General features: G+C 37.8%; 1 protein-coding gene across 7 annotated transcripts in view; it reads right to left on the bottom strand.

The window, feature by feature from the left end:
* LOC141803499 (focal adhesion kinase 1-like) overlaps window positions 1-12,294 on the bottom strand; it is a 64,176-nt gene that overhangs the window by 12,141 nt on the left and 39,741 nt on the right. For 2 of the 7 annotated variants that reach the window (XM_074687583.1, XM_074687577.1), the window contains 13 exons: window positions 11,773-11,837; window positions 11,618-11,638; window positions 11,401-11,487; window positions 8,627-8,644; window positions 5,019-5,075; window positions 4,225-4,245; window positions 2,243-2,340; window positions 1,835-1,919; window positions 1,628-1,728; window positions 1,220-1,335; window positions 827-927; window positions 473-562; window positions 147-351 (listed from right to left, as the gene is read on the bottom strand). In XM_074687583.1, the coding sequence (XP_074543684.1) occupies window positions 147-351; window positions 473-562; window positions 827-927; window positions 1,220-1,335; window positions 1,628-1,728; window positions 1,835-1,919; window positions 2,243-2,340; window positions 4,225-4,245; window positions 5,019-5,075; window positions 8,627-8,644; window positions 11,401-11,487; window positions 11,618-11,638; window positions 11,773-11,837 (1,065 nt within the window). The remainder of the gene's footprint in view (window positions 1-146; window positions 352-472; window positions 563-826; window positions 928-1,219; window positions 1,336-1,627; window positions 1,729-1,834; window positions 1,920-2,242; window positions 2,341-4,224; window positions 4,246-5,018; window positions 5,076-8,626; window positions 8,645-11,400; window positions 11,488-11,617; window positions 11,639-11,772; window positions 11,838-12,294) is intronic. The other 5 variants (XM_074687578.1, XM_074687579.1, XM_074687581.1 and 2 more) reach the window with 5 other exon arrangements.

Here is a 12,294-nt window from a genome sequence, read left to right as displayed (position 1 = left end):
TTGAAAAAAAAGTCAAATATAACCCCACCATCACCATTGGGATGATGATGATGATGATGATGATGTTGATGATGATGATGATGATGTTGAAGTAAATCCACAAAAATTAACCCCAAACACAAACTCAAAAAGAACAGCATAATCACCTGAGTTGTGTTTTGAGCTCAGTGAATCGTGGTCGCTTGCTGGGGTCATATGACCAACATTTGGTCATCAAACTATAGAGGGTAGGAGGGCACTGAGGAGGCATGGCCAATCGCTCGCCATTCTCTATCCTGCCAATCACGTCATTGTTCTTCACGCCTTGGAAAGGCTTTATGCCATACATCAAGATCTCCCACATACACACACCTGCAAAGAGACACAGACAGAGGAATGAAAAGAGGTTACTCCTGAAGACAGCCAAGTCTTTCAAGAGATAGTGATAGATGACAGGAGATGACACAACCCTCCTCATATTATCTTAACTCACCAAACATCCACACATCACTCGCAGACGTGAATCTCCTGAAGTTGATGGATTCAGGCGCCATCCACTTGATGGGGAGTTTACCTTTAGAAGCTGAGACAAACAAGAAGAGATTTGTTACTCTATTTTAATTTTGCAATGCTCAGAGGGATGGAAACTAAAAGAGGACACTGCTCTTATAACATGCCCACATGTGTGTCAGGTGATTAAAGCTGACTGCAGTACCCTCATGTGACCTTTTGATGGTGGTAAAGTACCAGCAAAGTTGGTCACACACACACGACAAACACTGACACTGACTTTTATCTCTAAATTGACAAAAAACTGCAGAAAAGCGTGGAAACAGTGAATCAGTACCTTTGTAATACGAGCTGTCCTCCATGTATCGTGACAGACCAAAGTCTCCAAGCATCACACAGTCCACTGATGAGACCAACACATTTCTGGCTGCTATGTCCCTGTAAGCCAACAGAAACTGTTATTACAGCTAACTCATGAATAGTTTAAATAAAGCACCAAAAAGTGGAAAATACAGCCTGTAACCTGCTCAACTACTACTTCACTGCACTGGTGGTCAACTTTTCAAGTCAAAAACTCACATGCACTTGAAAAATAATCCCTTTCCACTCACCTCCTTTGATTTTCTTATTGTTTAGAAATTGAATGCTTCCTTGGAAATGTTCTAAATGATTTTCAATCCATTAATTTACAAGTCCTGTTAATCTTCTTTGTGTATGGGTGTGTATGTACCTGTGTACAAAGCGTTTACTCTCCAGATATGCCAGGGCTGTGCTGAGCTGGTAGGCAAACAGAATGAGAGTAGCCAAATCCAGACTATACTTCCTCACCTGGAGGAATGAACGCAACTGCAGACAAAGAGAAAGATGGACAGGAAAGACGGTTGATGAATGGTACACAAAAAAAATCTCATATGATTAATTAGAGATGAGGAAATCCTGAGGGAGATTCAAGTGCTGTGAAATAACTGTAACAGATAGCAAAAAACACTATATGAACAGACTAACGTGCTTAATGATGCTTGGTGTTTGTCTACAAAAATGTGAAAATCTAGTGTTAAAGTTTCTGGAGAGAAACAAGAAGTATTCTCCTTCTTTTACCTAAAAGAAGTCTTGCACACATGACTGTACCCACACTTACCTCTCCGAGTGTACAGAGCTCCATGATGATCCACACGGGATTTTCTGTGATCACTCCAATTAGCTTCACAATGTGAGGATGGTCAAACTGGCGCATTGTTACTGCAAGGGGGACAAACCAACATTAACACACCCAGCCAGGAAAAAAAAGTCTTTGTTTCACCATAAAGTAAAGCTGATACATGTTTTAAAAACTGTGTGATCTTACATGCTTCTTGCAGGAACTTTTCTCTGACGCTGTCAGACGTACAGTTCTTACACGTTTTAATTGCGACAGGTAGAGATGGTTTGTCCTGCAGGAAACACAGAACATGAAGTCATAAGATAAGACAAAAGACAGCGTGTTTTTCACAATGCCTATAGTTAGATGCATGCAAGAGAAAAGATGCCATATGAGCTTCACACACTGCTGTTTCAAGCTCATCTGCGATGGAAAACACAAGGAGGCCCAATCTCTGAAAGTGTCATCATTTCATACCCATTTATCTTTAAATCTTTTAGAAACACTTCATATTTATATCAAAAAGTAACATTCATCTTAATTTTCAGAGTTCTTTCACAAATTAAATTAATGAGTATGTATTATCGCTACAGGACAATTCTAGTGTGTACATACCGGGCTGTTATACACTCCTTGGTGTACATCTCCAAACTGACCCTCTCCTATGCAGCGGCCCAGCTCTATCCTGTCCCTCTGGATCTCATAATCCCGCGCTGAGAAAAAAGACAAAACAGAGAAAAATAAAGGTATGGAGGGAGTGAAGTAGATCCATTAGCCTGTCATTTATCACACATTGAAAAAGACTAAAAAGAAACATCCCATCTGACATGCTTCCTACATGGTTAGAGCTTAGCATGACGGAACGATCCGGATGTTAGTCAGTGAACTGACAGAATTGAAAGTTTGTTCTCGACGATTCTTGAATTTTCTTTTTCCTTGTATACCCAATCCTTTGATAACTTAAGGAAAAGAATCTGGGTGACTAAATTTTGGAGATTAGGCCATGACACTTATATTTGTTCATTCTGATTTAGACGTCGCAATGAATAAAGGTTTTTTTTCCCCCTTTTTTTCTTTTTTCTTTTTTGATGGACTGACCTCCATTTTTAATAAATGTTATGGTTGTATTGTATAAAGTTATTGTTGGAGCTCACAAGGACAGACCAATATAGAGGTTAGGCCAAGGAAAAAAAAGAAGTTTATATATATATATATATATATATATATATATATATATATATATATATATATATATATATATATATATATATATATATATATATATATATATATATATGTATGTATATATATATATATATCTTAATCTTCTAAATGAATTTAGACCATCTACAACAAATTCCCACCTAACATCACCCAAACCTAACAAGCACTTTGAATGAAACAAACCCACTTATCACTTATAGCGAATCCACATATCAGGGAACAATATTCTAAATCAACCATAAAATAATACTTTTACACTACATGCATACCAGACGCCTTTTAACTTTTCTGTTCTTTTACTTCTGACAGTAAAAAATGGAAGGAAACAAAACATAAAAGCTTTATTAATTCACCTATTCTTACTGTTTTTAAAAATCAAGAAGACATTTCCAAAGCCCTTTGATTTCTCATCAGGGACATCTAGGCCTCACTGTCTATGGCTTAAAGTTTAGAGGACTGATTGGAAACTTATTCATTGGATCTGTAACATGTTCAGTTTAGTTTTTTAGCAGCAGACATTCTTTTTTTTATTGTCAATAAGTATGTTTTTCAGAATTATAGTGAATGAGGTTGTGATGAGTAGCTTTTATTTATGTCAAGATTACCTGTTTTTTAAGTACCAATGTCAACTACCAAGCATCTCAGCCAAAGAGGACTCAGTACTAAACTCAAGAGGTTTACAAGACTATGACTGTCTTGTTCCAGTTTGCTAATCTGCTGGGCTGAAATGAGCTCTTCCATTTGACGCTAACAACAGATGAATAAAACTATAACAAACACAAACATGATTGCCACAGCACATTCCATTAAAAGGAAATGAACTGTAATGAATATATACACACAGGGAATTGAGAAGTGCTTCGGACACAAAAGAAGCCACTGATGACTGGCAGAAAAAAAAATGCAACCACTACACTAAATCATGATTTAGAAACAGAAATGTCCAAACCAGCATGATGATGAAACCAGAGCCAAGCCCATAAACAATGCCATGACTGTGAGGCTGTTTAGATCCAGGGGTCGGGATAGACTAAATGTTCCCAAATTTTGATTGATGAGGTATCATCTCACATCGTTTATGGACTGGCCACTTCTTTTATTTCCAATACAAGACCCAAAGGAACTACAGTCTACCAAACACCAATGACCACAAGCCAACAACAATGTGGTTATTTAGTACCTCCGCCTTTGATTTTTCTTTGCCAGGTACTAATTACAAAAGAAACCAACACTGTTTGGACATAAAAAACACGACAGAAACTAGCTTTTGCAGAACGTTTCACTAGTTAGTTTGATGAGAAAAAATGCGCCTGGCAAAGAAAAAAAACAAAACAAAAAGATATGTTTCTTTGGAAGGAGATGATGAGCGTTACCTTCGACTACTCCATAGCAGACTGTGTTGACGATGGGAGAAAGAAGAGGAAAGAAAGATGAAGGCAGGGAAAGAGCCAGACAGCAGTTAAGACCGAAGATAGCTCAGGAAAAACACACACACGTATACACATATTGTTTCTGATTCACAAGTTAATGAATGATCATGTGCCATACATGTTAAAAGCAGGGTTGACGTTTGTTGATTAATGTTACACAGTTTCTTTTTGAACAGCAGACACATTTACAAACTTAGAGCCAGGGAAGGAAAATATGTCAGCTGTCTGTTTAGAGGAAGTCACAAAAAGACAGAGAAGTGAAGCCAGACGGAGGGAGATAGAAAAAGACTGCGGAAAGAAAATAGGACACAGTCCGTTTTCAAAGTTGGAGTCACATGGATTTTTTTTGGCTTTTTACTCACAGAGCTACGGCTTGACTACACATTCAGGGTTGTTTTTTGTTTTTTTTACATATGAATGAATTTGACATATGTAAGGTGAGTCAGGCTGACTGGAGTTATGAGAAATAACTTTTCTGACCCTCGCCTGTTTATGTTAGACACTAAAAGTGGGCTGAAATTTGATTAGCCGCTACTTCACCAAATGGGGTTTTAACTGTTTTCTCTGCCTGAGTGTGTTTCTTGGAAGAGATTCACACCACACTCTGCTTTTAGTAGGCAGAATAAAATCAAGGTTTGTTTGAGCAGCATTTGACAGGAGAACAGTGTGATAGTTACTGTACAGTTCTTTTGCAGTGCTTAATAACAGCAATAGAGAAGATTTAAGAAGTTACTTACTTGAGGGCATGGTGTATGTGTCCTCTTCATCCACTATCTCTGCATAATCATCAGTCTCTGTAACATTAGATACATAAAAAAGTGTTAAAATATAAGAGAATAAATAAAAGACACGCAAAGGAAAGCTAGACTAAAGAAACACATCTACAACATCATGCAAGTGTTCAGTTTTACCGTGCGTCCTCTATGGTATGCAGCCTAGGACACACAAATCCAAGTGTGCAATAAACCCAGGATGAGATTATAAAAAAAAACAAAAAACAAAAACAAACTTAAAATAAAGTATGTGCTAATTCAGTTTCGAAAAACTCCAGTGCAAAAAAAGGACCCACGTCGCTCCTTTCATTCTGTCTCCGTCTTGCTCCGCACACACAAACACACACACACACATGCACTTGGTGGAGAGTGTCAGCTGAGCATGTGTTGTGCATATCTGTCTGTGTGAGAGCAGCTGGCGGCAGGGAGTAACTGCAGCAGAGGAGTGGAGGGACGGGAAAGGAAGGAGAAGAGCCGCAAAGACAGAATGGAAAGAGAGTTCAAGAGAGAAAAGAAGAAAATAAATGATAAAGCAGGAAATAAAAAGATGCGAGATAAGAAAGAGTAAGATGGAACAAAGGAGAAAACTTGAAGAGGAAGGAAGCGTGCGGGTCCTGCTGTCATGGAAGCAGATGGCAGTGTTTAGCCTGAAATCTGTGCAGAATCAGACAGATAGGCAGAACCAGGGGGGAGAGGAAAGGGCCAGCAGGAAAAAAAAGAAAAGGAAAAGATGGACTGAGTCTTTCCTAACCAGATGGCGGTGTTTAAAATAAAATCAGTGTGCAGGCTCAGCTGTTGGAAACAAGAGTCAAACATCTGCTGTCCTGAATGCTACCCGCACAGCTCTGCTAGAGATTCATCGAGCTCTGTGAGAACATGGCACTAAAGTTATTTGAAACCCTTTCCTGAAGCCTGTGACAAATTTTCATTTTAGACCTCTTTGCCATCGAGAAAATCAGCCGGTGAAAATGAACTGTTGGCTAGCCGTTCACAAGATGGGCTGTTAAATGTTGGGAGATAGCTGTAGACCTGTTACGTCTGCATTATTGGGGAAACATATTACTTGTGTTTTCCATAAGTTAAAGCTTTTGCGAGGAAACTTCTGGCTTCCTAAATATTTAGCACACCCTGTGGACAAAGTGACCCATCTTCTATCTTAGCTGACTTTGTCCTGCAGGTTTGGGTTTCGTTGAATTATTCTGAAATGTGTGAAAGCACTATCTTACAAACCCCGACCCTGTTAGAGCCTCCCAATCTGAAATAATTTAACATTAACAATCCCAAACAGTCTAATGTGTGTGATCCAAGGATCATAAAGAAAAAATCATCCAGATTTATCTTCACATGCGCTAAAATAACTCCATGGTTCTAAGGCAAATTTCACAAACAGATGGATGAAAGACGTGTAACTGCTAAATGTCATCTGGTGTAACCAATGTTTCTCATTAAAAATCTGATAATGCACCAAAAAAGTTAGAATGAATTTGATTATAGCAGTCTACTACACACTTTAAAAATGAAATTTAAAATGATTTTAAACCAACTGACCCAAAAATAGAAAGAAAATATTGCTGTCTACGGCACACTGAGTTGCTTAAGACAACAAAAACCATATTACCACGTTTAAAAATGAAACATTTTAAATATACTTTGAGATAATTCATAATAAATAACTTATTTCATCATTACACTTACATAACTAAAAAGAAGATGAATTATTTATTCTTATCATACTTTTAAGGTTACACTATTTCACAGTGTAATGGGACTAGGGATGGGAACCTTTCACATTTGATACGATATGGTACCAGTGCCTGGTATCTGGCAATCGATACTGGTACTCATCGGTACCAATTTTCGGTACTTTTGTGTGTTAATGTGGTGAAACATATCAATTTGTTTAATAATGAAATACATATTTTTTCAATTTTACATATTTATTCTCCAATATATATACTTGTAATGCTGTGTTCATGTCCAGCATGGAAAATTGCCTACTCTTCCACTCACTCAAAGTCACAAGGATGCATTTAGGTACCTAAGCATGGTACCTTTTGACTTGACATGAATTGGTACCCAGTACTTTTGTCAGAATTTGGTCAGTACCAATAAAAGTACCTGATTCGGTACCCATCCCTAAAGGAGACTGATTCTTTTATTGGTAAAAAATGGTAGAAATGTCACATAAAAATCTATAAAACCCACAGACACGCAAACTACACAGTACAACAAACATCTAACATGTTGTTTTAACACATTTAAAGCATTTTAATACCAGCCTCTATTTGTCACAAAATTGGATTCAAGTTTTATTCTTACTTTCATAAAGTCAGTAACATTTATAGGGGGATAAGTGACTGGAAAGAATTTTTCGCTGCAGTTTTACAACACAAGTCTGAAACCTTGACCAATACAGAAGTTGACAGCAAAAGCCTTTTGAGAAGTTGAAACACTAATCAAACAGGCATGACTGCTGCTAAACCACTGCTGTTCATGATTTATGTTTCCCATGGGAGGAAAGACAAAACTTTAATGCACCTCTTAAAATATCCCCATATGAGCTGAAATATACACAGCTGCTCTGTTTACTGTTGTGCTGCTATTATACCTTGTCTTATTAGATGAGTAGTTAAAAAAATGTATTTCTATTTATGGGGAACACATTTTCTTTATTTTGTTTCTACATTTTTTAAAATCAAGCTAACCTGAAATTTCTTGTTATGTGTTATAAGATTTTTAGATTACATTTTTGTGAGCTGTTTGGTTTATTGTTTGCATCGCTTTGCTCTCACTTTTTAATTTGTTGTAAAGAATTGTAATATCTAAATCTGACTGGTCAGACTGTGTCTTTCTGCTTTCTGTGTGTGTGTGTGTGTGTGTGTGTGTGTGTGTGTGTGTGTGTGTGTGTGTGCATGTGCATGTGTATGTGCGTGCATGTGAGACAGATCTAGTTAGCCCATTATAGCAAGGAATGCATCGCTCTTGAATCCAGCAAACCTCTCCCCGCTAAGCTCAGTGTGTACAAGAGTATAAGTACACGTCTGCAGGATTTTGTGTGTGAGTGTGTTTGTGTGCCGAGAGAAAAAGGTCTGGAGAAGTTCCCTTAAAGAGGAATACCACTAAGTTTTCAGAATCTGCTTTCATGTGTCGTACATGTGGTAAAAAGCAGACATATTTCAAGCTTTGTGGTATACCCGTTTTTGAAAAAAAAAAAAAAAAAATCACAAGCACAACCAAAAACAATGATGAATAAACCTGAAGCTCCTAACAGATCAAACTTATTAAAGCTACAACTAAATTATCCATGTTCTCAGTCTGTGAAACTTAACAAACGACACATAAAACTAAGAATCATTTCATTCAACACCACTGCTCTACAGTTTTATGTGTGCTCTATAGTAAACACACACAGACACACAGCACGTCGTCTTAAAGACACAGTAAAGCATGCATGAACATCCACCACCACACCAACATATGCAACCCTGTCCCAGGAGGCTACACAGTGTTGGTGAGTAAGGACTACGAAGACAGGACAACAGAGAGATTTATAAACACAGCATCAACATTACCATCCCCGCTAAGATCCTCTGCAGGGTCCAGGAGAGCATGCAGGAAATGGGACGGCAGAGGAGGAGAATGGAGAGAGAAAGAAGCAAAGAGTGGAGGGGAGAAGCAAGAGAGGCAGAGCGGAGAGCAGAGGGAGAGAGAAGAGAGCGGTTAGAGCATGAAAAGCCTTGAAACAACATGAGTGATGCTGCACGATCTGCAAAGCCAAACATTCAGCAAGCAGTTAGTTCACATCCCAAAATATCTTCAGAGAAAGGGCTGAGTTAACAACTTTTACAACACAGACACATGTAATGCAACAAACAGCTGCTGATGATTTCAGTTTAGTATTCTTTCAATTATGTATGATGTTTGTATCAAGCTGTAAATATTTGTAAGTTGGAGAGTCAATGTTAGCACACTGGGGATGCAGAAAAGTTCAGAGTGAGTTCCTCTGCTGTGATGTTAAAACAGTTAGATCTTCAACTCTGCTCGACCGAGGTGTCTCGCATATCCAGGAGGAAATATTCATTTTGTGTATATTTAGATGACAGGAAGTAAAACTACACAGCTGTTTCATCTGAAACTTTCTCATGAATCATAACCTCAAACAATTACAAGAAGCCAAACCACCATGAGCGAGAAAATGAACTCATTGTTTTTAGATAGACGCTTGTTTTCTTTCTTGAAAGCTGGATAAAAAGTTTATACTCCTGTGTTCTTAAATTAAAAACACAGGATGTCGTAGACTGCTTAGAACAGCATCAGCACTAGCACAGAGGTTAATTAAGCTAATTGTTGCTTGAATCATCGACTGTATGATATACAGACATACAGCAGAGTTTTTGTAGCCTACTGATGGTTATCACTACAAAAGAAATGCAAACTAAATTAACCTGTTGGTCAACAGAGCAAAAGGCAAAGAGGTGGTGTTGAGTAAGCTCTGCCCCCTTCTTATGCAAATACAAAAACTAGCAATTCTCTTAAGAATTTTTGTTTACCAGACTGTTGTTTTTGAATGGGTGTGTATGTGGCTTCTGGAGCTTTTGTAATCAGCCTCTAGTGGACAGTCATGGAATTGCAGCTTTGAGCACTTCCATATTAACTTACTCAAGACTCAAGGTTGCTGCTCAGTCTAATTCAGTCTATTAGTATGCTTTCAAAGCCTGGCTATATTGAGTGAAAGCTGTGACACATTTTGTGTATTTCTTTGAAGAAAGCAAAATAAGGGGGAAAAATAAATTCCCTAAAATGCTGAATTATTTCCTTTATAACTTTCCTTTGACTAGCTTATCTTCCACCTAAAAACTTATGATAATGAAGACACTGAGCTGACAGCACTGTGCTCTACTTGTATTCCACATGTTAACCTCTGGTTTATATTTGACTAAATCAGTTGAGGCTAAACTGAGACTTGTTGCTACCTTTCTCAAAATGCAATTTCTACAAACATGGAAGTAATACGTGTAATTGTGAACTTTATTGATGTAATACATTTCTGAATCACTATTGTATTACACAATTATACCTGTTGTTTTGTGTCGACGTAACGTTTCTCTGGCTTTGTATTCTTATTTGAATCACTGTGTTTGTAAGCCTATTGTTTTAAAAGGCTTCAATAATACAGCTATTATATTACAACAACTATTAGGGCCGGACAATAGAAAACAATAAAAAACACGAATAATTGAACCTTCTACATCAATTTTGGTTAATGCACAAGTATCCGATTCTCAACTCAGTTTGTTTTGTAAATATCTGTAAAATTTTGAAACAAATAACTGAAATGAACAGGCACATGTGAAGAATAAGGATTATTTATTGAAAACACACTTTAGCCAGAATGAAAATGTTTTGTGGAAAAAAAAATCAAATTTTCTAAAAAAGGAGAAAATAAAAAAACTCGCATGGTCTTTCTTTAAGGAAATGGTGTATAAGTAAAGACAGGATTACAAGGGGGAAGCTCTATGTAACAGTTGATTGCCCAGCCCTAGCTACTATTACACTGACTTTGTAGTCACCAGCAGACTTTTTTTTACAGAACTTATGTTTGCTTACTGCAGAAGATGAAGCTTCAACATTTATTAGGTTGGACTATTTTTTTCTTGCTAAAGAGCAACACCCATAATCTGGTCATAATCAGCTGCTTTTTAGGGGGAGTTTACAACTAGGGTTGAATCCATATTTTTTTGTGACTCCGAAAGATTTTACTATTTGACCACCCTGTCATAACTAAGGCTCAGTTCTTCTAATTTGAATAATAAGGAACAACTGAAAACAAATATTAAGTCATTAAATTGTGACCCAAACAGCAAAACTTGTGCTTCACAATGATTTGAGGAAAAAAGTTTGTTTACGGATGGCTCATACTATTCAACGTCTTTTCTCTACTCCTACAGACATTTGGTATGTTAGAAGCAAAAAGACAGCTGTAACTCTTTTAATCTTGTGTGTACATAAAGGCATGAAGGTAAGACTGTATTAGTCCAGAAAACCAGGCATCAGGTGAAAAGACAGTTAGGTAGGAGAAGTCATCTTTTAAGTAGAGATTAAGTGTGATGTAGCAGATAAAAGCCACACAATATGTCCTAATATCGTCATGAATCATATGACAAAAATAAAAAAATCTACAAATCCAGTGGTAATGTTTGTAACTGAAAACATTTTCACTTTGGTTCACAAAGCCTGAACCTGTTTGAAGCATAAGTTTGACCACTAAATCAGGCATTTTATTCCACCACATCACAATGTTGTCGGCGCACTCTCCTACTAACTGTTCATTATGAGCTGAGGATACCATTGGGCGGCGAATCTGAACAGAAGACAAAGGGGAGGAGGAAACGCCGCGCCTTGGTTGGCTTAGGAGGCGCCGATGTCACAAGGTCTGCAGCCAATGAGGCGGGGAAGAGGACCAGAGTGCAGTAACAAAAAGAGAGTGAATGGATGTGAGTGCAGAGGGCAGACATGAGGAGGACAGACAGGGAGAGGGGCAAGTAAACAAAAGTAGGGAGGACCTGAGGGAGAGGCTGACCCAACTGAGAGAGAAACAAAGAGGAGAAAATGAAAGGGAGGAAAAAAACAAGTGTTGGAGGAAAAGAAAGGAAGAATGAGCCAGGGGATTTTTGAGTTTTTTTTTTCAACCCCTTTTTGAGAGTGATTTCTTTCTTACCTGAGACGGAGATGGCTCTTACTCCGCTCCTGACTGCCTCCAACTTCTTCTCATTATTGGACACCCTGGAAGAAGGTAGAAAAAAAGAAACCATGCAAAAAAGCCCAACAAAAACAAACAAAAAAACAAGATAACAACTGTTATACTTCACGTCACAAAACAAATAAACCTTGGTTTGAATCTACATGCCTGTCATTCTTTAAGCTACTCAAAGAGAAGGCTGTTTAAAGCGCCTTTATAAACCAGCTCCTGTGGTTTCAGTTACCTCCCTGACTCTGCTGTGGTCTCTTTGTCTGTTTCATTTGGACTCTACGACGATCTTTGCATCAAAAACCACACAGAACAGGCAGAGAGCAAAGAAATGAAACTCAAAGAGTGAGAGACCAAGAGAAAGAGGAGGAGACTACTCAAGTGTTTGAAAAACCCTAAGTGGAAAATATTTGGCTTCTAAACTTATCTCCTTATTTGAGCAGAGACACGGAGAGGGAGAGGGGAGAAAAGAGAGTGAGAGAAGTTTGACTT

This window comes from Halichoeres trimaculatus, unplaced genomic scaffold (assembly GCF_033239565.1).
Source record: "Halichoeres trimaculatus isolate MK-OKI-2021-1 unplaced genomic scaffold, fHalTri1.1 fHalTri1_scaffold_14, whole genome shotgun sequence".
NCBI classification, from domain to species: domain Eukaryota; kingdom Metazoa; phylum Chordata; class Actinopteri; order Labriformes; family Labridae; genus Halichoeres; species Halichoeres trimaculatus.
This window is presented reverse-complemented; position numbering and strand designations above follow the sequence as displayed.